This window comes from Girardinichthys multiradiatus, chromosome 15 (genome assembly GCF_021462225.1).
Source record: "Girardinichthys multiradiatus isolate DD_20200921_A chromosome 15, DD_fGirMul_XY1, whole genome shotgun sequence".
NCBI lineage: Eukaryota > Metazoa > Chordata > Actinopteri > Cyprinodontiformes > Goodeidae > Girardinichthys > Girardinichthys multiradiatus.
The window spans coordinates 34,043,818-34,068,602 of NC_061808.1; the positions used below are offsets into that span (position 1 = coordinate 34,043,818).

Below are 24,785 nucleotides of genomic sequence, written 5' to 3' on the forward strand. Positions count from 1 at the left end.
TCATTAAAATCTTGAGAGAGCCTTCTGTTGTCGGCCGAGAACAAAATTGAGTTCTGGTAATTTTTGGAGAGAATCGCACAACTGAATACAAGATACTTTCATGAAGTACATAAACACTTCTTTTAAGTGTTATCTTGTCTACGGTTTTGCAATACAGGGAAGCAACAGTTTATAACTATAGAGTTTTTCTAAATGGGTGCTGAATTGCTACTTGTTAGTTGTTGCCCTAATGATGCAAGGAAAATGTCATATTTTGATTGATAATATTATTTGCTCCTTGTTAGAAAGAACCCTCTGCCTTGAAAAAAGGTTGCCCCTGTATGGAGTTACAAATTTTAGCATCTTGACAACCCTACTACATACTGTTCTCGAGCATGTCTGAAGGCCACATGAAGTTTGAAGGTCTGCAGCTACTAACTGCATAAAGTTGGCAACCTCTGTGTACTCTGTTCTTCAGCATCCACCGACAACCCTTTTGTGATTTCACATGGCCTACTACTTTCTAGCTGACTAGCTGTCATTCCCAAATGCTTCCACTGTATTATGATACCACTAACAGGTAACTGTGGAGTTTTTAGTAGCAAGGAAATTTCATGAAAATGCTGCACAGGTGGCATCCATCACAGTACCAGGCTGGAATTCCCCGAGCTCCTAAAAGCGACCCATTCTTTCTCAAATTTTGGTGGAATCATTCTACATGCCTAGCTGCTGGATTCTATGCACATGTGGCCATTAAAGTGACTGGAACACCTGAATTCAGTGGTTTTAAGGAGGGAACCAATTCTACTGGCGATGCCTGTTTTCAATGCATCGGTGTCTTCAGTGGGATTTCTGTTGTTTGTTGAGTCAAATGAAGGCATGCCCTTATACTGTGGCTTATCATATGGAATTGACAAGGCTCTGAAGGAATGTTGTTTTGAAGCTGAACCCTAAACATATGGGATTTTTAATTTTCATTCAAATGTCTTTCTTGGTCTAAGTTTGGAACATCTTTATTATTAGTGCGGTACAGTCACAACAGATCACTCTGTATCATCTGATGGATTCATGGCTGTCTTCCCAGCTTATCTTTCAGTCTTTAATGGGAAATTGATTTCACAGTAGTTAACATGATGGACATCCTCCACCATGTCATCATCAGGGCTTCATTGTCCAAGCTTATACGAGGCAGTTCTGGTAAATTTGCTGTAAATTGGTCTGGCTGGAAAAATAAAGGTCAGTCTAATGTCTCCACCTTATCTACTCTCCACATTCTTCGTCTAGTGTTGCAAACGTCTGGTTTCTTAAGAGCTCAATGGCTGAGCAACATTTTGAAGGTATTTTGCAACCCAGCTCAGCTAGGGAAAAGGGAACGAAACATTAAACCAAATGTAGGTGGCTTTTAAAATAAAAAGTGATTTATTGTTTTGTTTTTTTCAAGCTTTGACCAAAGGAGAACAAAAAGGAGGGTACTAGAACTAGTACAAACTACCATCAGTTGATGTTTACAAAAACAATTTCTTATAGTTAAAAATAATAAAATGAAACGTGAACGGTCTCCAAAATAATACATTTTAGGATGGAGTTTACCAAAACAAAATTTTCAAAGGTATGATGAACCAAATGAAAATAAAAAGCTGAAATAAAAAGCTTACAGTCACTGATCAAAACTAAACAAACTAAACACTTCCTAAAGTGAGGCTTCTGAGCCTGTCTTCAGAAGATCACAAATGCTTTTAAAGTTACACAAGACAGGCCTCTAAACAAACTCTTGATTGCAACCTAGACCTGGGAATACCAACTAGTTTGAGCTAACAAACATTTCAACAAACAGGCCAAAGTCAAATCTTTTCACAAGACACCCAACAAAGAGGCAAGCTGCTTAGATTAAATCACAGCCACCCTCATTGACAGGTGAGCTGAATTTAATTAGAAGGGTCTCTTCCGTGGAATTAGGTTTCAGAAGGATGTCCATTTGGATGAGTTAGGAGAGGCCAGCCAATCCCAGTGCAACTGCACAGCTGGGCTAGAATATCATCAACCTGCAACCGCACAGTCTTATGCAAATCAAATGGCCTCAAGTCATAACAAGGTGATTCAATCTAATTTCCTCAAATGACAAACCCAAACATGCACCATCCAAACACTGGACATTTATGAGTAACTTTTTTATAGTTTGTCCTTATTTTTATACATTAAAATGTTTGATTTTTAGTCCATCTATCCTGTCCAAGTTTAGCTTAGACAAGGCATTGAAAATCAGGCTATTCAATCAATGTTTACAGTGTTTCAATCACATTTAGAAACCAGTACACATCCTAATGTAGACGGCTTTGCTCTTTTCACTTTATAACCACTTTCACACATTGTTTAGATGGACAGTAATTCCATAAATTGTTATATTATTTTGGGAGCAGCGTGATTGATCCAAAGGGTATGTCCATGTCATTCAATGATCCCAACAGGAAGCGAAAGCAACAGGAGACAGTGCTGTGCATGACCGAACTAATCAAATTCTCGAGGCATGAAACATTATATGAATCAATAAAACACATTTGCCAAGGAAATAACTGTCTTTCCTAATTGTTGGTAGAGGTCAAAGGAAGGGGGAGTGTTCAGCATTTTCATAAAGATGAAACACTTCCTTTATCTGCCTCTTTTCTCATCTAGCAAGGGCAGCGCCTGTGAGTGAGCAGCAAAGCCTCGGTGACCCGTACCCCCCCTTGTCTTGTGTCATGATGTATGTTTGGATGGGTTGTACTGGAATTCTAATTTCCCCTCGGGGATCAATAAAGTATCTTTGAATTGAATTTAATTGAATTATCTGCTCTTAGAATTCAACATGCACTGCCATGTATTTTTTTTGTATATGTTTAATGTTGTCCATCATCCTACAGCTGCGCCTGGACATGGAACATTTTATCTACATTTTAATACCATTCATAATAATAAAATAATTTTGTGTACTTTTGTGAAATCAGGACCCACACAGTTCCTTGACTGTGGATAAGAATTGGAAGACAAGATTTTTTGCAGCATTGTTGCCACAATGGTACCTCTGGCTTTTTTTCTAAGAGCACAGAGAGTATCATTTTAGGGTTAGGGTTCTAAGAGCACTTATTATTAATTACTAGAAACTCACAATGTCGCATAAAATATTTTTCTTGACACTTCAACACAGCTAAAACTGTCACAAGGCCAAACACAACCCCAAATAATGAACTAAGGGTCTGTTCATTAGTTAAAGGAACAAACAGCATAGGTTTCAGCCATGAGTGCTTGATTATGGGTGTATTCACACTTGCCACTTTTGGTCCGCTTTAAACAGACCAGAGTTCGTTTCCCTCCTTGGTCTGGACCTTTTGTGCAGGTGTGAATACACTCAAGCGAACCCTGGTCCGGACCAAACAACTGGATCGAGACCCACTTTTTGAGGTGGTCTCGGTCCGCTTCGAAACGGACTCTGGTGCGGTTCGCTTATGGTCTGAATACAAACCGGCCCCGATCTGAACCAACTACAAAAAGCGTACGTCTCTTTGGACATAAAAAGCCACCGTAGCCACCGTAAAGGTGTGTGTTGTAAGGTACCGTATTTTCCGCACTATAAGGCGCACCGGATTATAAGGCGCACCTTCAATGAATGGCCTATTTTAGAACTTTTTTCATATATAGGGCGCACCGGATTATAAGGCGCATAGAATAGAAGCTACTGCAGTCAAACGTTTGACTGGGGTTGCGTTATGCATCCACTAGATGGAGCTGTGCTAAAGAGAATGTCAACAAAACAGTCAGATAAGTCAGTCAGTCAAACTTTATTAATACACTACAAACCAGCGTTCTGATAACTCCATTCACTCTCATGGTAAGGTCTCCTCTACATAGAATTCTATTGAATAGAGCCAACCGCACGTTAGGAATGCATTGGAGTCTATGAAGTTGAAGTTGAAATCAAATGTTAGTTAAAACGTGAAAGGGAACTTTTCCCTGATTCCGTAAACACGTAAAAGAAACAGTTTGATGCACTAAATCAAACGTTAGTACTGTTAACCTTTCCTGTTTCTGTCCCTTGACCGTAGTCTGATGACACAGGGGAGACGCTTTCTCCAGGTTACTAGTTTCCTCGGGGTTAACTCCCTCACTCATACGTTGCTGAGTTGAGCATGAAGAAACAGCATCAAAACACTGAGTTGTTGACGAGATTCGGGGTTCTTTTTAATGACTTTGCAGCACGTAAAAACACAGGGCTTACAGACTCATACACCGCTGCTCCGGTCGCCGTCTCTACCCACCCCACACACACAATAATACCGACGTCACTCCTTCACTCTTGATTCTCAGCTACGGCAGCACACAGCGCCACCTCTGTCCGGAGGAGTAATGTCAACATCTTCCATACACACACACGAAACATACACCCCACACACTGAGCTTCTAATCACATATAGTTCAGGCAATTCCTGCAACAGTACATTCAAACGTTATACACACACAAGTGGTGTTGGACTAGGAGTAAGCACAGTACAGGTGTTTACCGCTATTACTTCGGCGACACCCCTGACTACGGTAGCCGTAATGCTGCAAGCGGTGCGGCTTTGTAGTTTACCAGTCGTACTGAAACATTTTGACAGAGCGCCGTGTAGAACCAGTATGGATCAACCAATTAACCAATTGATCCATATATAAGGCGCTCCGGATTACAAGGTGCACTGTCATTTTTTGAAAAAATTAAAGGTTTTTAAGTGCGCCTTATAGTGCGGAAAATACGGTAATCATACCTGATAAGCTGTGTGTTGCTTAGCAACGCTACTGCCTTGTTGAGGGACAAGGCACGTAGAGAATGTCGGCGTTCAGCACGCATTCTCCAATGGGGTTCCAAGATTATAAATGGAACGTCTCAAAGTCTGTGTTGAATGAGCTGCTTTTCACCCTCACAATAATATTGAAGCTGTAATAATGGCACAATTATGCAGAACAGAGGTGCTGCACGCAGCACGTCTACAGCTGTTTTCCTCAATTTCCGGGTCTGTGCTCTGTCCCGCCCCCGTCATTTCTGGGAGCCATGATCGTCACCTGCATGGCTTTGTTTACAAGTAATAGTTCACTTGCAAAAAGTACAATGTGAAAACAAACCGCACCAAATGAAAAAAATAAAGTTCGTTTTTGGTCCGGTTCAAACAAGCAGACCAAAGGACTTTCCTGGTGTGAATGATTTCTTTATCGTTCCTGTCTTCCTTTATTTCCAAATCAGACTGCTGCACACTGGGCGACCCATTACTGTGTCTCATCTTTAGAGAGGATCATCAGGGCTGACCTTCCTGGGTACCTGGGTTGATATTCTCGCAAAACTGATAGGCTTATTGTCAACATTGGCCAAACAGACCCAACAAAGAGAATATCCAGAACTTGAACAGGTCTAGGATCAGGAAAAGGACAACTAACAACTCTTCAGACCCCGCATATCCTGAACACAAACTGTTTAGACTTTTACCTTCAGCAGTTTGCAAAAACCGGCCGCCACAGAGACAGTTTCTTCCCCCAGGCTGTGTCTTTGATGAACACAGGGAAACCCTTACAGCCTGAGGAGTCAGCTACGCTACTGTGAAAAAAAGGTCCACACGTTTGCACCGTTATAACCTACCTTTTAGAAAATTGTGTGTGCATACACATACGTATGTGTGCTTATTTGTTCTTTTTTTTCATCTCTTCTAAAGTTTAAATATTTATACATAATATCTGTGGGCTGTGAACGCATGAAACTGAAGTCAAATTCCTTGTTTTTGCACACAAACTTGGGCAATGAATGATTGTAACTCAGATATTCACTTCATAGTCAGAGGAAGTATGTAACATTGACACATATTTATTAAATAAAGCCCGGAAGACGTGTCCTAAAGGTTCATAAAACCATAGACACACACAGCAGCTCCTAGTTTCTTAAAAATCTGTTAACAGTTCATGGAGGTTGTGCTTCTTTTTTTTATTTGGGCCTCAGAATAATAAATGAAATATGAATGAAGGGTTTACTTCCTCTTTCCCCACAGTCAGCTGTAAACAAACATTGATGATTGAAAATCTATTGCAGTGAAAGCTAGTAGATAGTATGTGCTGCAGTCTGTTATAAACTGAAATGACTAAATTATAATGTTTTCTGTTCTACCTTGGTCATATGTTTGTACCCTGGTAAATAGGACAGTAATGCAGTGGGGTAATAATACCCTACCCTATTTTAGAAAACAAACGATTTTAAGTGAACTCTTAATCCAGTCTCAATTTAAGCTGAATTTTAAGATGGCTATAAAAACATTAGGTCAAGGTGCAACTTACCTAGGGACATTTAACCAAATATTATTGGGAGTATATGCGTTTTTCAACCCCTGCTAATCTGTTAAGAGTGGGGGTACCACCATGTTCTCTGATTTGAAATAGGATATGACATCACGCTTTATTGGGAAAAGAGAATACCAATGACAACCAATAATATGTAACATGTCCAAAGATGAGATGCCTCATTAGCTTATGATAAATCAATGATAATGGTCCAGAAAAAGCTATATCAAAATCATTTGCTTACAACTACTGATGACATTTACAACCTAGTTAAAGTTGGACTGAAGACAACCAAATGCTCACCTGAGTAAACTAAAGTCCTTATCAGCCCCTCGTACTTCATATAAAAGGTTAAACAGTGTCATTTTTAGATCCATTACATAGTCCATATACTTAGCGAGGACCCTCAAATCTCATTACTCCTCATTATCTATTGTTTTTAACAAGCCAGCTCCCTCCTAGGGTCTTTATTGATATGCAGCACGTTGGTTGATATCTATCTGGATAGTCAAATACGGATTTCACTGTGCTTTATTTAATTATTTATTTTAGACTTCTAATTTTATGTTGTGCTCTGTGTATTGCCCTGTTGTTGTAATGTGCTTGGTGCTGTCTTGCCAGGTGTCATGAGGCCTGGCTTAACTTGACATTTGAGCCTGTGCATACAGCGCCCTCCACAATTATTGGCACAGCTGATAAAGACTTGTTAAAAGTTCTTAAATAAATGGTTGTTATGGAGACTTGGTGGCCCCGAGATGCCACTTTTTGCTGCCATTTTCCAACAGTGAGCTTTTGAGATTGTTACCTCCCTTACCATCCTACTAATCCCTTTTACAACCACTTTCTACCCTACTCATTAACCTTGTTCCTCTTTACAATTCTTTCTTTACCCTCATTTAACTCTTCTTAGTTTAGTTTCAGTTAATTCATAGCCGATTATTGGGCTAACAGCACTTAATAATTACAATTAGGTAATTAATAAGTCATTAATCACTGATAAAAATTGACCAAAACCACGCTAAATGTCAATGTGTTATCAACCGTCTTACCAAATGGGATGGAATAAACACTAACCTTTAATTACTCTTACACAAAATGAAATGTCTCTTTATCAATGTGAACATTTATTAAACAAATAGTTCCCTCTTCCAATCAACTATTCAGATCAAACAACTTTCACCTAATTAAAGCATGCACTATCCTAACAAAAAGAGTAAATTAATGATAGAAATTTTTTGAGAATTCGTGTATAGGCCATTCGAGTATAGATGGAGAACAAACCAGCAGTTTGTGGACTGAGTTGGAATAAATCAAAGCTTTGGGTTGACTTCGAATATGGAACAGCAATGAGCACCTGTAAGTCTTTCTCCACATATATGATGCGTTCAGACCAGCGGCCATCAGCTGACAGTGGAACCAGGACAACTCAGACACTGTACAGCACAAAGCAGCCTGGCTCTTTAGCCACTAGCAGCTAAAAAGTGAACTGGTCCAGACAAAGGGGTCATAAACTCAATGCAGGTAACCAGTGGAAAAACACAAAGGCAATAAGCCAATAAGGCAATGGTATGGTCAGAAATCAGCATGAGGCTCAGCTTGCAGCCACTCATTGTGCTAATGTTTCTGTAAGCAGGTTTGTATTGAAGGTAATTTTGGGCAAAACTATTTGTGCATTGTAACTGTGAATTTCAAGTCACAGAGAGAAATGGTATAGGAGTTTTGTAATTGTAATTGTATTCTCTGAGTCAAAAACTTCTTATATTCACAGTTTTGCTCCAATTGTTCTGAAACAAATGGTGCAAAATAAATGCACATACCTGTATTAACATGTTCTCAGTTTTTCATCAGTCTTATTACTTTAACACAAACACAAATCAGTAAATAAATCTGCCTGAATCTGCTGCTTTGAGTCACAAATGCTACTTTATACGTTACACCTTCTTTTTGGTGCGCTTTCACTTTTGCCTTTTGCCTTAACATTTTCAAAATAATTTTTTGTTCATAGACTATGTAAGACTATATAAAATACATTGATGAAAAATACCTTTTGCTAGATTTCTTTTTTAACAACCTCTAACATATGAACCTCCTGACCAAAGTTTAAACATATTTTTCGTAGCAAATAATAATAAATAAACACCAAATTAACATTGCATATCATCTGATTGAATTATATCTGTGTTTAATTTCCACCCATTGGGAAAACCCAGCGGCAGTTTGAAAATGATGTCCCGGGAGTCAGCCATTCTCTCTGGGTTTGGCGTGCCTCGACCACCCGGTCAGCTGCCAGACAAGCAGGTTTTTGGCACCGCGGGCGAGGACATGTTCGAACACATCAGAGCACTTTTGCAATCAAGTGCTATCTTGATAAGACAAGCATATACTTCAGATTTACACAGCTACACTCTTGCCTAAAACCCCTGTAAAAGTTAATTTTGTTATACAAGCCTAATATATACAACTTTATTACCAGCTTTTCTGTCTCCTCCGCCATTGCCACTTCTGTCTGAACAATTGTCATGTCATCGACCTACAAATGTGGCCTGCGAAGGTTGCAGCCCCTGGGTCTCCTTAGTCTTCAACATGGCAGAGTTTGTGTTTCCGGTTGGTGCATATCTACTGAGTCTGGAAGAGGCGGCACCCTCTGGTGTAATATGAATTACCCACAGATTGTTTTGCTCCACCATCAGCGTTACAATTGGGACAAAAGTGAAAGCGCACCAAAACAAAGGTGTAACTTGTAAAGCAGCATTTGTGACTCAAAGCAGCTGATTCATTGTATTCACTGATTTATTTTTGTGTTCAAGGAAAAAATCTGATTAAAAAAATGTTTTTGAGAACATGTTAATGCTGGTGTGTGAATTTCTTTTGCACCATTTGTGTCGGAACAATTGAAGCAAAACTGTGAATATAGAGGTTTTTGATGTGTAACTCAAAGAACACAATTTGTGCACTTGTACTTATGAAACTGAAGAGGTTTAACTGCTGTTTTGTATTTGTGAAAAAAAATCTACAATTACAAAACTCCCATAGCATTTCTGTCTGTGACTTCAAATTCACATTTTCAATGCCCAAATAGTTTTGTCCCAAAATTACCATCATATATTTGCATATAGATATTAATATAGCCTCTGGCGGGAAGCTTATTAAAAGAAATGGCAAAGAAATATTCAGAAAAGCAAAACTCATAAATGCTATATTCATACAGTGCTCTCGGCCCAATTATTTGAGCAGTTTAATTTTCTGCATTTTAATCCTATTTTCTTGTGTTGTTCCGATGCAGTTAAGCTTTAGACACGGTGTCTTTGATGTTCTGCATGGTCTTACATTTCTTCATGTTTCCCCTATCCCCTACATTTCTTCATGTTTCCCTATCTACAAGCTTTAAAAGACTGATGCTCAAATTTATATATGATTTGTGAAAAACTCATGGCACAGCCACTCAAAATTCAAGTTACATCATCTATAGAAATTAGTTAATATTTTAGTGTGTTAAAAGCTCTTGTGGAAAAGTGCCTGTTCACGACGGCACTGTGGAAATTGCTGATTTAAGCATTTTACAGCTCAGTACACAAGAAGAGAACACTCACGTATTCAGATGGGGTAACTGCTATACAGAGCAGCAGCTGCAGTTGCTGGCTGACAAAAAACAAGATATTTTTTATGCTCAGACTTTTAAATGTAACGTTTAGCATGATGCTAAAAAAACATCATCAGCAAACGTGAGCACTACATAAGTATGGAAGTTATTTGAAGCATTCCTAGGTCTGGATAAGTTTAGAAAAATAATTATTTCCACACATTATTCCTTATCCCCTTTTTTAAATGATAAAAATTATATTTTCCAAAAGCAGATTGTTCTAAACTGGGCTTTTTATTTTGTTGCTTAAGTAAAAACCATTGAAGTGTTGACTCCATCCATCCATCCATCTTTCTTTCTTTCTTTCTTTCTTTCTTTCTTTCTTTCTTTCTTTCTTTCTTTCTTTCTTTCTTACATTGTGTGGTGTATTTTTTCCGCTTCGCCCTCTCTGCCTGCTCAGACGCTTTTCTCCTAAGCTCCCTGCTTGCTTGCATTCTTTTACTCCTAACTTTTTATCTCTTAGCCAAAATTACGGAAATATTGGACTAAAAATACTTCTTACCAGCGACTCCCAGGGATTATTATTATTTTTATTTTATTTTCTAAAGGATTTGATGTTTTTATAATTGAACCCGAAAGAAGGACAAGTTGACGCCAGCTAATTAGCACAAAATGCCTCCCTTCACCACAGAGGATTTCGACAAACGTTTACAGAAATTGGCTGTTTTGGAGATGAAAATCCATCGACTAGAAGTGAATGTGGAGGTAAATATGGGGTACGGCGATGATTCAACTCTGCCTGTGATCCCAAACAGTGACAGCCAGCTCAACGACTCAGCCGGCAATCAGAACACTGAGAATAAACCTACCGGCGAACCCGGTATGTTTTAGGTGCATGCCCAAAAAAATCAAGGTGGACGACTCACTGGAAGATCCCGGCAGTTAAATAAATTAGAATGGCCAGAATTACAGAGAAACGTCCCCATTTCCCCTGGGAAAAGGAGACTTCGACAGTGAGCCGCTGTCACAACAACTAATAGGACTGAGTCAGCTGGAAATAATGGAATTCCCCTCCAAAACAGATTTGCCCCACTACAGAATGAAAACCAGGAAAATTATCCATCTTCTGAGAACAATAAAAGGTTTGAGAACAACCTTAACTCTAAACAGTCTTCTCCTAAGCTGCCAAAGAAAAAGTGCCCCACCAGACCAAGAACCCCAATAGTGGGCAACACAGCTGTAGATGGGATTAAAAACGTCTGCAACAAGAAAAACACAGAAGTTATGACTGATACCAGTAATGTGGTGTCCTATATCTCAGAGAATATTCTTGCAATCACAGAAAAGCGCCCGTCTCTAGAAAACCTTATTATACACTGTGGAACCATGGATGTGGCTAAGAAAAAAATCAGAAGTATTGAAAGAGGATTTCACTCGTCTGCTAAATATTGTTGGAGGTCTCGATATCAAGGTGCTTCTCAGCGGACCCCTTGCACCGATTTTCTGTGGAGATGAGTTTTTTTTTAGACTTCTGATGATTAATAAACGGTTGAAAAAAGCATGTGCTACTACATCTGTGAACTTCATTGACAACTTCAATATTTTTGGGAAAAAGGACAACTCTTCAAACAAGATGGTTTCTGTTTGAACAAGCCGGGAGCCAGATGTCTCACATCTACGAACTACAATTTTCTTTGTGAGAGCACACAGCAAAGAAAAGGTGGAGGGGTGGTCTCTTTGTTTAAAGATTCACTAAAGTGTAAAAACATATTTCTGGGGAAATTTGACTCTTTGGAATATTTGGCTCTCCAGGTAAAGAGCCAGGTCCGAACCATATTCTTGAATATTTGCAGGCCTCCTAAGTGCAAAACAAACTTTTCAGTGATTTTAATGAGCTTTTATCTGTGATATGTGTTTATTATGACTGTTTAATTGCTGTGGGAGACTTCAACATTCACATTGACAATCCTGAAGACAGAAGTGCAATAGATCTATGTGACACTCTTAGAAATTTTGGTTTGACTCAACATGTTAAATGGCGAAATTGTCCACCAACTTGTCACGGTTTACTTGGAATTGGACCTCAGAATGCAGACGAGCAGGCAGCGTGATGGTAGGTGAAAAAGATTTAATAACAAAAACTCACTCACTACAGGAGGCAGGAACAAAACAAACGGGCAGGCAAGACAGGCATGGCATGATCAAAAAACAAGACTTGAGCATGAAAACAAGACATGAGCATGAGAACAAGACATGAGCATGAGAGTGAAAGATGTTTCCGCGAAGACTAACAGAACCGGTGTGAATATATGGCGTGAAAACCAGGTGGAGTAAGGAGACAGATTAACTTGACGCAGGTGAACTGAATAAACTTAATTAACAGAACAAAACGTGACTGGAGCAAAACAGAGACTCTTGAACACAAACTAGAAAAACATGAAGCAAAAGCATAACCAGATCCGAAAACCAAACTTGACAAAACATGAACAAGACGACAAAACAAAAGCATGACCAGGAAAATAACAGAAGCATGATTCAAAATCTAAGAAGAATAATAACAAAAGAACGAGTCAAAACCGTAACTGTGAAAAACATAAGAAGAAACCCGAAACCAAAAACCTAACAACCCTACATCATGACAGATGCCCTTAAGGGCGGATACCAGATGCCCACAACAGTCCAAACAAAAAGAATACAACTCGACCAGGGCGGGTGGTGGGGGCCTTGGTAGGAGGGCCAAAAACAGAGTTCAGGCGGGCGACCAGGAGGTCATCCCAACCAGACCCTCCGTGACATGAGCAGGAGCTGAGGCGTCGACCGGACCCTCCGTGACGTGAGCAGGAGCTGAGGCGTCGACCGGACCCTCCGTGACGTGAGCAGGAGCTGAGGCGTCGACCGGACCCTCCGTGACGTGAGCAGGAGCTGAGGCGTCGGCCGGACCCTCCGTGACGTGAGCAGTATCTGAGGCATCGGCCGGACCCTCCGTGACGTGAGCAGGAGCTGAGGCGTCGGCCGGACCCTCCGTGACGTGAGCATGAGCTGAGGCGTCGGCCGGACACTCCGTGACGTGAGCAGGAGCTGAGGCATTGGCTGGACCCTGAGTGGCGTGAGCAGAGGCGTCGCCGGGGCCCCCGATGACTTGAGCCGGGGCGTCCCTCTTACGACGTCTTCTGCGCCGTGTGGAGGGGGTTGTGGCTGACTTAGGGTCAGGCTGAGGCTGTGGTGTGTCTGGCCTGGAGTCAGGCTGAGGCTGTGGTGTGTCTGGCCTGGAGTCAGGCTGAGGCTGTGGTGTGTCAGGCTGAGGCTGTGGTGTGTCAGGCTGAGGCTGTGGTGTGTCTGGCTTGGAGTCAGGCTGAGGCTGTGGTGTGTCAGGCTGTGGACCTGACGTCGGCCGGACCCTCAGTGACGTGAGCAGGAGCTGAGGCGTCGGCTGGACCCTGAGTGGCGTGAGCAGACGTGTCGCCGGGGCACCCGATGACTTGAGCCGGGGCGTCCCTCTTACGACGTCTTCTGCGCCGTGTGGAGGGGGTTGTGGCTGACCTGGGGTCAGGCTGAGGCTGTGGTGTGTCTGGCCTGGAGTCAGGCTGAGGCTGTGGTGTGTCTGGCCTGGAGTCAGGCTGAGGCTGTGGTGTGTCAGGCTGAGGCTGTGGTGTGTCTGGCCTGGAGTCAGGCTGAGGCTGTGGTGTGTCTGGCCTGGAGTCAGGCTGAGGCTGTGGTGTGTCTGGCCTGGAGTCAGGCTGAGGCTGTGGTGTGTCAGGCTGTGGACCTGACGTGGGCTGCTCTGCAGCAGCAGCAACTCCCTGGAGTCCTGGCGTGGGCTGCTCTGCATCAGCATCAGCTTCCTGGAGACTTGACGTGCGCTGCTCTGCAGCAGCTTCCTGGAGACCTGACGTGGGCTGCTCTGTAGCAGCTTCCTGGAGACTTGACATGGATGATGGAGGATGGCAGTAAAACAGCCTTACTGCCGCTTCATACTCCATCTCAATCTGCCTTATCCTCTCCATCAGCTCAGGAGAGGAATACAGGAGACCTGTCGTCCTGACGATCTTGATTTGGCTAGCAGTGAACCTCAAGCGCTGCTCCAGCTCGGCAGGTGTTGCCCCAGAACACCGGGCTGGAGCGAGCGCAGACAGCATGGGCGGAGGTGCAGCGAGCCTGGGAGACAGTGCTGTGGCAGACGAAGATGCGGGTTACTTGCTGCAGCCCTCACGTCAGCTGGCAGGGAAACCACCTCCTCGCCAGGCGACCGGCTGGGAATCCCTGCATGACGGTGATTCTTGCGGCGGGAGGAAGATGACGGCTTTGTTGCCGGTACGGAAGCAGGTGGGGAACGTTGGAGCTGAGGCGGAGGGACAGAAAAGCCCTCCTGAACTCTCTGGCGCTGGGCCGCCTCACGCTCCATCTGTTCCAGCAGCAGAGGAGACGGCAGAACCTCCACATCAGTCGGCAGAAGTCTCATCGCCTCCTTCATCTGCTGCTTAACCCAGGGATCCCTGGCGCTCTCCTGCTTACTGTCCGCGAGGTGCATGTTTGGCGGAAACATACTGTCACGGTTCTGTCACTCTTTATTTGGAATTGGACCTCAGAATGCAGACGAGCAGGCAGCGTGATGGTAGGTGAAAAAGATTTAATAACGAAAACTCACTCACTACAGGACGCAGGAACAAAACAAACGGGCAGGCAAGACAGGCATGGCATGATCAAAAAACAAGACTTGAGCATGAAAACAAGACATGAGCATGAGAACAAGACATGAGCATGAGAGTGAAAGATGTTTCCGCGAAGACTAACAGAACCGGTGTGAATATATGGCGTGAAAACCAGGTGGAGTAAGGAGACAGATTAACTTGACGCAGGTGAACTGAATAAACTTAATTAACAGAACAAAACGTGACTGGAGCAAAACAGAGACTCTTGAACACAGACTAGAAAAACATGAAGCAAAAGCATAACCAGATCCGAAAACCAAACTTGACAAAACATGAACAAGACGACAAAACAAAAGCATGACCAGGAAAATAACAGAAGCATGATTCAAAATCTAAGAAGAATAATAACAAAAGAACGAGTCAAAACCGTAACTGTGAAAAACATAAGAAGAAACCCGAAACCATCCTCACTAGAACTAAGAAAGTGGAGCACATCAGCCCGGTTCTAAAGTCCCTACACTGGCTCCCTGTAGCTCAGAGAATAGACTTTAAGATACTTCTGTTAGTCTATAAATCACTGAATGGCTTAGCACCAAAATACATTACAGACTTGTTGTCAGTGTATCAACCACCCAGACCTCTCAGGTCTTCTGGCTCAAATCTACTCTGCACACCCAGAACCAGAACCAAACATGGAGAAGCAGCTTTTAGTTCTTATGCTCCACTAATCTGGAATAAACTCCCAGAAAACTGTAAAAGTGCTGAAACCCTAAGTTGCTTCAAATCAAAATAAAAACCTTGTTTGGAGTGGCCTTTGACTGTGCTAACATTAGTTAAGTTTTCAGTGTAACTTTTCTTTCATTTTTTATCCATCATTCTTTTCTCTTTATTTTTTATTTACCTTTATGTCACTGTAATGTACTTTGCCTTTTATTGTTTTCCTACATGTGAAGCACTTTGAATTGTCTTGCTACTGAAATGTGCTTTATAAATAATCTTGCCTTGCCTATGAATGTTCCATTTTTAAAGCTTCAGTCCAGTGGAAATATCTCAAATTCGTTGAGTTCAATTTTTGTATCATTATATGAATAGTTATTCACAAATTTAGAACTCAGAAAATTGTCTGATGAATAATTTTGATGAGAAAAACATAACCCTGTCTATAAAAGTTTTTAAAATTTGGAAGGAAGTTACCAGTGGCCGTAGAGAAATAAATGCTGTGCCCATCTAGCTGTAAAAGGTTAGGAGGCCATTTACAAACTATATTCATCATTCTAAGAGAAAATTACTGTGCAATAGGAAACATTTGAGACAGCTTCCAGTCTTCAAAAGATTTAGGATCCCAAAAAGTTCACTCCAAGGTTAAGTCCTGCAGTACTGAGAGAAATGGCTTAAAAAAAAAAACCTAATCTGTTTTGATGTTACTGAGTTTTGCTGCACTTTACGTTCAGGTTATGTGTTCTATTTATTTTTGTGTGTACAGTAAGGGACTTTTATTTGTTCAAGTATAAAATGTAATAAAGTTGGTCAAGTTAACACCTTATAAAGTTTAAGTGCTTGTTTTACTGTTTTAAATTAGAGCCACAGCTAAACAGTTGTTGATAACAAGTTTATTTTGTTTCTGAGTTGTCAGCTAATTTCATTAATGGGATTCGCTCATCCCTAGTTGTTCCAGACCTGTAAACTTATTCAGAAATACAATTTGGACCTTTCAACATAAAGTTTGAGACAACTCATGTTTTAAATTTAAAGGTGTACTTAGTTTTTCTGCATGCTGCCTCTGCATGTTGGCTTATTTTAATAAATAATAACACAATGTGACATACAATGGTTGTATTTATGTGGGTTTAGTGTCCTAACAGAGATCAGACCCTCATTAGGAAAGAAAGTGGATTTTCTATTGTTTCTTTGTTTAACCTGTAATTTTTACCTAATAAATGACACCCAGCCCTGCAGAACGCTTCACTTGCTTACTAGATATCCATCTTATAAAGCTTTTACCTATATGAGATGCTGTTGTTTTTGCAGCACAATAACATATTCAGTGAAGGAAGGAGAACATGACCATCTCTGTTGTTTTTACAGAGGGAGAGACTGCGAAACATTGAAAGGATCTGCAACCTGCTGAGGAAGGTAAGCAGTAAAGCATGTTGATTTCAGTAGAAGGCTTAAAAAAACACGGAGGTTTAATGATAAACTAAAATGTTTAATACTAAATGGCTTCCTATATGTCTCAGCCATGTTTTCCAAATAGCATACATTAGTGTCCTCTTGTAGCACTTTGCTTTTGTTTAGTTTGCTGATTTTCCTGAACGCAACCTTGACTTGCACAGAGATTCCTCCTTTGTCATTCTACCACATGTTGGCCTGACATCAAAGGGGAGACAGAGACTAAGTTTCTGTTCTCTGTAGAGCTCTTTTGTTTGTTTCTGTGTGTTTGCCTTGAGGACTCGGCATGAGGATCCTCCCAGCTTCAGCATGACATCTGTTTCTCCCTCACCTCTCTGAAATTCGCACTCCGTGTCTGAATCTGTGCATCTGTGTGTGTGTTTATGTGCCTGTTTAATGCTTTGGGTTTATTGGCTGAGCAGCTGATGTTGGTTATCAGTGTTGTCAACTGGAGCCCTCAAGCTATTCACTGGGCCCTGGGGAGAGCGTTCCCTCTACAGTGTTTTCTGCAGCTACAAATACACACACAGACACATGCATATGCATCCAGACACACTGTCCTTGCAGCTGTGACCTTCTGAGATCATTTTAGGTGACAGTGGATGTGCTGCCCACAGTAAAATGTAAAGGAAAATACAAACAAGATTAGAATTCCTTTATTAAGGCCATTGCAGTTTGCTTGGTGGGGAAACAAATTAGGAATCAGAGAGGACCATAATTTTTGCAAGACAAATTCACACATCACCCAAGATACCATTTAATCCAGAGGCAATAGAAAGTTTCGGTTTTAACAGTCTATATAGACTGCATTATATGTTGCTATATATAATGTTAATTTAACATTTTTTCAAGTTACAGTCAAAATGTTGTACCAACTGTTGGTAGCATTGTTGCCTTGCAGGTCCTGGGTTCGACTCTCGGCCGGGGGTCTTTCTGCATGGATTTTGTATGTTCTCCCCGTGCATGCATGGGTTCTCACTGGGTACTCCGTATTCCTCCCACAGTCCAAAAACATGACTGTTAGGTAAATTGGTTCCTCTAAATTGACCTGAGGTGTGAATGGGTGTGTGCGTGATTTTGTGTCCTGTATGTCTCAGTGTTGCCCTGTGATGGATTAGCGATCTGTCCAGGGTGTACCCTGCCTCTCACCCGTAGACTGCCCTCATGACAATTCAGAAGGAGCAGCAGTGAAGCATGGATCAGGTTGGAGAATCTGTTGAAAGGACTGCAACTAGTTGTGTACTCAAATTTGGCACTTTGCAAAGTTGTGGGAGAAAGCACTGTGGTGAGATGAAACTAAACCTGAACTTTGTGGATCAAATGCAAGCTGCTTTGAATGGGATACAAGTAACGCTGCCCCATCTCTCTAAATATGCATTCTGCACTCTGAAACATTGCGGTGGCAGCATCATGCAGTGGGGATGCTTTCATTCTACAGGAACAACAAAGCAGGTCAGAGTTGTTGCGAGGACGGATGGAGCTAAACACGGGGCAATCCTGGTAGAAACCCATTAGAGGCTGCCAATGATATTATAAGACTTAGCCTTGAGGTTTTTTTCTTGTTCAATTCATTTGAATTCACTTTATTCATGCATAAACACAAAAGGTTCCTGCTCAAATCCAGTCACGTTCATTTAAGTCACAGTCAAGGTCATATTCCACCCAAAGAGTCAGATTTCATCCTGCTAAAATTTAAATGCTACGAATGAATCTGATAGGTTAGTTAGTAAGACACGTCAAGAAAATCAGCAGATTGCATCAAATTTTGCAGGTGTATTCAGCTATGTTGCAGTCTCCCATTCAGGCAGGCATCACATATGGTCAAATATGACAGTCGCAACTTTGAGTTGTACTCATTTGTGTATTATGTCATTTGTTTTAACAATTTTATAATTACCATCGAGCTTGATTGTGAGGAGATGGATATTTGGTGCATTCAGTTTTCAATTCAGTAATTAGGATTTTAAAGTTTCAAGTCAGAAACCTTAACTTGATCATTCATTAAACTGGAATTTTGTACTTGAAAAAACTCAGAGGTTCTTTCTAACTCTGACCTCAAAATCCAATATGACTATAAAAACATAGTGGTAGACTTATTAATTTGCTCTTTATATCTTGTCGAATCAGTCATACATACAGTACTGCACAGCACGGCCTGTGTGAGTGAACATGTTGCTGTGTTTAAGTGTGGAAACTGCAGAAGCTTACATTATTAGCATGCTAACTGTTGTTAGCCTAGGCACATGGTACAACAATTAGCATGACTTCATTGTGAATTAAATGTTCATCAAAGTCTAATCATAAAGTAGTCTAACAGAACCAGCAATACATGCCTGAGAATAAACTTTAAAGGGGACATATCATGCTTTTAAATCCTTCTTTTTCACACTTAAATCATTGAGTTGTGGTCTATATAAAGTGGAACCACAATGTTTGGGTCTGAATTCCTTGTAATTGTAGCTCCACAGGCTCCTTTTTTTACCCCTGTTCTGAGATGTATCTGAGAGAAACTTGTTTTGGTGCAGTCTCTTTAAATGCTATTGAGGCACTTCACACCCCATCCCCCTGTAGGTCATAGATCGTTCCACGACATCCCGTTTGGCCACTTTTGTAGTTTGATAGCAGAGATACAATTAAATAGTGCCGCAAAAACAAGACAAAAAAGTCAAAAACAATGCAAAACTGTTAATGCAATTATACTATTGAAAAGGCGCAAGACCGGTTATGTCCTCAAGGAGCTAAAAGCAGCACACAGCACTAACATAAGCAGAAGGTACAATGCTACTGTTATCAAAACAATGGCAAAGATGTCATATCAACACACAATAAATTCATGTCTAAAATAAAGTTTGTTGTCTTTTTAGCATTATTTGCAGCTTACCGCTTTGCTGTGTCGGTCGTTTCCACAGACAGAAGGAACTGACCCCTTAATCAGATGTCTTTCGGTAAATCCTTCTTGATAATGGAGGAGGTTGCTGAAGAAGTCGTCTTTGAAGTGGGGAAATAGGAATTTGTGGGCACATGTGGGTGCATTTCCATGAAAATAAAATTCAACCAGGCACTTCGAAGAGGTCCTGATGCTAGGGGATTGTGTAATGAATTGTTTGGGTTAATACACCAAACATAACCAAACATTTACACTTATCCACTTGTAACTTTGGCATACTTGAGGTTGGACTACAAAATTGCTGCGAGAAATAGAAATGGCGGATACGCGAATTGGTCAGCCGGAAGTCTGAGCTTGTTTAGCAGTTCCGCAGCCAAAATTGTTACATAATAGTTAAAAACTGAAAGGATTTAAATAATTACCCAAACAGAAAATAAAGATAACATTGCAGCCCCTGGAGAGACTAAATTAATTCTGCACTCCTACAGACTCTAACTACACACAAAAATGTATTTAAGGGCTAAAAAGGCGGATTTAGCATGTGTCCCCTTTAAATCAGGCTTGTATCGACTGACAGTATATGAATGCTCACAGTGTTTAAATTGTTTATCGTGAGATAGAAGAAGTATCATTTACTCACTAAAGACTTGTAGGACTACAAAAGCAGCAACAGGGCATGCGATGTTAAAAAAAAACAACTCTTAGCTCCTTACATGTGGTCATCTTCATAGAGTCACTATGTTCTGTTTAACCCCCCAGGCCACAGCTGTATTTTGTACAGTGCTGCTCACTGAGCCTGCCAGTGCAGGTGTTTGAGCTGTCTTTGAAGAACTGCTGAATTTTGGAGGTGTTTTTTTCTGGATCTACACTTCACCTATGTTAAATCATTCATATCAGTCCAGCTGGCACTGTCACACCACAGAGGTCCTGATTGATTTAGTTAAAAGCTTTGGCTGCGCCTCTTTATGTTGGCATACCTGTTTCATACTTTTCAGCAGAGACATGGACACAGAGACATATGGACTTGCCATGTGTGTTCTCAGCGGACTATGTTGAAATGGCTTTTGGAGGGCTGTACAATGCATGCCAGTAATAATAGCTTGAGGGGATATACTTCTGTCTTTATATACTTTCTTCTGTGTGCCTGTGTTCATTAGCTGCACAGTCCTGTGGCGTGAAGCAATGAGCTAGTGGGTTGTCACAGCAACTAAGCGAAATTCAATCTACTCATTAACTCCTTCTTCCTTCCTTTATTTTTGGATCAATCCCACCCCTCTTTTTCCCATCTTTATACCCCATATTCCCTCCTTCCTGTCCTCACCATCTGTGCCATGTATAGCACAGAGTTGGCGTTTGATGCCAGTGGTAATGTGTTAAATCACCACTCTGCTGTCTGCAATACTCAACTTTGACTGGTTTGGGTGATCATTAGGTGACTATCCAGCCAGTGTCTTCGAAAATAATTCTCGCATGTATTTGCTGAACAGTGTCTCTAAATTGTCACAAAAAAATAATGAGCTTTGGAGTAGCTTCATAATTGGGTGTATGAGCATGATGATGTGCATCGCTATAAAATCCTTCGTTTCAAACTATCTCTAACAATGCAAAGATGTTTGCTCAACTGGTTTGATATTACATTAGCATGCAGTACAATTTTGTTCTGGTGGTGCTGATAGTGCCACAGTGTGGTATAGCCGTCATTAATCACTAATGGGATGCCACAAAGACCTGTTCTCAGTCAAATATTTTTAAAACAAAATATAGCAATTTTCCAACTAGTATATCCAATATAAGTATTATATTCAATGTTTAAAAAATATATCCTAAATGACTTACTAATGCATCTGACTATGCATCGTGTAGTTATTCAGAGTAGTAGGATTGCTTTTACCCAACAAAGTACTTAAATTTATGTCTATTTTAACCCCCTATTTTCATTCCATTTTTCATAGTGTTTTGTAAGAAGGGACTTTCATTTTTTTATTTTAATATTGAAGTTAATGTAAAAGTATTTTATGTTCCTGGTAATAGCATTAGACAGAAGAAGGAGGACGTGTAGGATTGTCATTGTTGTCGCTCCCCTGCTCAGCCGCCTCATGTTGGGGTTTACCACAGTGGATGAGAGGGTCGCATCCCTGCGCCTTTGGGTCAGGGACAGGTCTCTGACAGTTTTTTCGGCCTATGGTACGAGCGGTGGTGCAGAGCACCTGGGCTTCCTGGTGCTCCTTTTGGGGACTCCGTCTGCTGGGGACTTCAACGCCTGCAAAACGACAGTGATGTATCGCAGGCTGAAACCCATCGGCCTGCAAATGTTGAGGCACGATGACTATGGCCCTTTCAGAAGCGTCTGAACTTCCTGCAACCAGACCTGAGCTTGTGCAGGAGCTATGATCGAGGTCACTTTCACCCCTGATGGGGGTACTGCAGTGGCGGAACTAGAACCTGCAACTGTGGGACATGGTTGTTAACACCCATGCATCTTGGCAATGCAGGATGATGCAATTTATGCATGAGTTGGTCAGAGCCTCTTTGAGATGACCCACGCCCAGGCACTTAGGACACAGCTCATGGCCATCCTCTACTTGGAGAGAAGCCCCACGTGAAGTTCACGTCAACATCTCCGATTATCAGTAGAGAAAAAATAAAGCAGTCCAGCCCAAAGCCAGGAAGACTGAGGGAGAACTTCAATAAAACTGAACAGTGTGAATCAGCTTCCCTAACCAAACTAATAACTACACCAGCCAGGTAATCTGAGCGAGAACTGCGACAGTCACAGAGCACGGTCAGAACATCCAACCACTTAGCTCACTTCACCAGCTATTCAGTCTTCTCCAACCAGCCACCCAGCTAGCCAGCAAGTTGTGTCAACACTGGAAGTGGATGAGCCATCCACTGCAGGACACTTCTCGCATCTCCTAGAATGGACAAACAGAGCAGAGAAAAAGAACGCCAAAAGTGCCAGATGACATTGTACCACACCAAAATGTGTGGTTACCTTTTTTAGACCTGCAGAAACCATTAAGTGCTGAAACACAGTCTTATGGAGCAATCAACCTGCGAAACAGCCCAAGTCGACAGCAAGAAGATAAAAGAGACCGAACTTAGCTCCACAGATGCTATTAATTGTGGCAAAGCCCAGGTAGGCTACACGTTATGTACGTGACCTTGTTTACTTAACATTTTGACCTGCACGGAGCTTAAGGAGACATATCTACTTTCTTTACTGCCACAGGTAGTGAGGAAGGAATGAAACAGAACTACATTTTACATTTGTTACCGAATATAGTTTAGGCTAAAAATAAAGGCTTTTGGGTCTATTCGTTGGGCTTACAAAACAGCAGGTCACCGTAATATACTGTGTAATCTACTGAGATGTTGTGATGACACTGAATCATAATTGGTGCTTTGTTTGTGTATTCTGCTTTGTAGAACTACACACACCCATACCTGTCTATCTGAATCTGCTTCTTAAAAAAACGGTAAAGGATCACCTGGCTTGATCAATGACTTGGGGGTCATACAGGCATTTAACCAGTGCATACCATGGTAAACGGGAAATTAATCTTAGAAATCACCATTACAGTTACTGCATTCAGTTATGTGTTTAGAACCTTGTTTATTAAACACTGAATGAGCATCCATTTATGTTTATTTTGTAGTTTTTATGGTGCTGGAAAGTGGAGATGCAAGGATTATCCTGGATGCTCTAAAAAAGAGAAATAATTTCTGCACCTGTCAGGTGATTTTTTTTTCATGTCATGGGCGTCTACATATAAACTGTGAAACTTTAAATGGTCCTTTTAGTCAGTCTGAAATATACATTTGTTAAAACAAAAGACAAATGGTCTATACTTATATAGTAATAGTACATCACAGCATTTTCGAAGTCAGTCATTGGTTTTAATTTTGGTGTTCCATCCTGAGATTTGTAATGGCCCCATGTGCAATAAATGCAATAAATATAAGCCTATTATATAAGTTGTATGCATTCAGGCTGCCTATGTCTGTTATTTATTTGTTGTTTAATGCAGCATAAAATGTTTTAGGGCAGCATTAAAGTTAAACAGCAGATGCAGCCGCATGCAACGTTTTCAATAAAATCATGTTGTTTAGAAATAATACATTACATTTTTTTCAGTATCTGCACATACACAACTAGTGAAGCATGCTGTCTGATCCAAACAAGTCCGAAATATGCTCACTAATTTGTTATCTGCACTTAATCTAGTTAAAGGTTGCTAAACCAAAGGCTGGGAGCAACCTGGACAGGTTGCCAGTAGCCAATTAGCCCCATTGTGCATCTGCTTTTTTGTTTATTTATCTAAACTTTTCAAGTATTGCTAAATCTCAAAGAGATTTAGGTCTAAGTCATCTTAACGCGTACACATGAGTTGATCTAAACCATTTTGTTGCAGTCCTGGCTGTGTGTTTAGGGTCATTGTCCTGCTGGAAGGTGAACCTCCACCCCAATATTAAGTCTTCTGTGACCTTTAACAGGATTTCTTCCAGGATTGTCCTGGAATTATCTTCATCTTCATCTTCCCATCAATTCTGACCAGTTTCCTTGGCCCTGCTGTAGAAAAGCATCCCCGCAGCAGAATTCTGGCAACACTGTTTCACAATAGCGATGGTGTGTTCAAGGTTCTAATTTTCTGCTACACAGCATTTTACATTTAGGCTAAAACTATTAATTTTGGTCTCATCTGACCATAGCACCTTCCACATGTTTACTGTGTCCTCACCGTGACATATGACAAACTGCAGACGAGAATTCTTGTTGCTTTCATTCAACAATTTAACAATCTTGTCACTCTTTCACAGAGTTCAGCTTTGAGTAGTGCAACAGATTCTCCCACCTGAGATGGATCTCTGTAGCTCCTCCGGTGCCACTTTGGGCCTCTTGGCAGCTGATTAATTCTGTGTTTATCCAGCCTGTCATTTTACATGGATGGCCATGTCTTGTTGGTGTGCAGTTATACCATACTCTTTTGCAACATTACACACAGGTGGACTCTAGTATATATTAATGATGTGACTTTTAAAGATAGTTGGCTGCACTGAATTTTATTTAAGCGTAAAAGAGTAAAAGGAATAGTTACCAGTGGTGGATGCTGGTCTTTCAAGGAGGGGAAGCTCAATTTCAAGATCACTGATTCGCTGATTCGCTCATTTCACTGTCAATCAAAAAGGGATT

General features: G+C 41.1%; 1 protein-coding gene across 3 annotated transcripts in view; it reads left to right on the top strand.

The window, feature by feature from the left end:
• cnih3 (cornichon family AMPA receptor auxiliary protein 3) overlaps positions 1-24,785 on the top strand; it is a 126,468-nt gene that overhangs the window by 38,492 nt on the left and 63,191 nt on the right. For all 3 annotated transcript variants that reach the window (XM_047388924.1, XM_047388923.1, XM_047388925.1), the window contains exon 3: positions 16,621-16,668. In XM_047388924.1, coding sequence (XP_047244880.1) covers positions 16,621-16,668 — 48 coding nt within the window. The remainder of the gene's footprint in view (positions 1-16,620; positions 16,669-24,785) is intronic.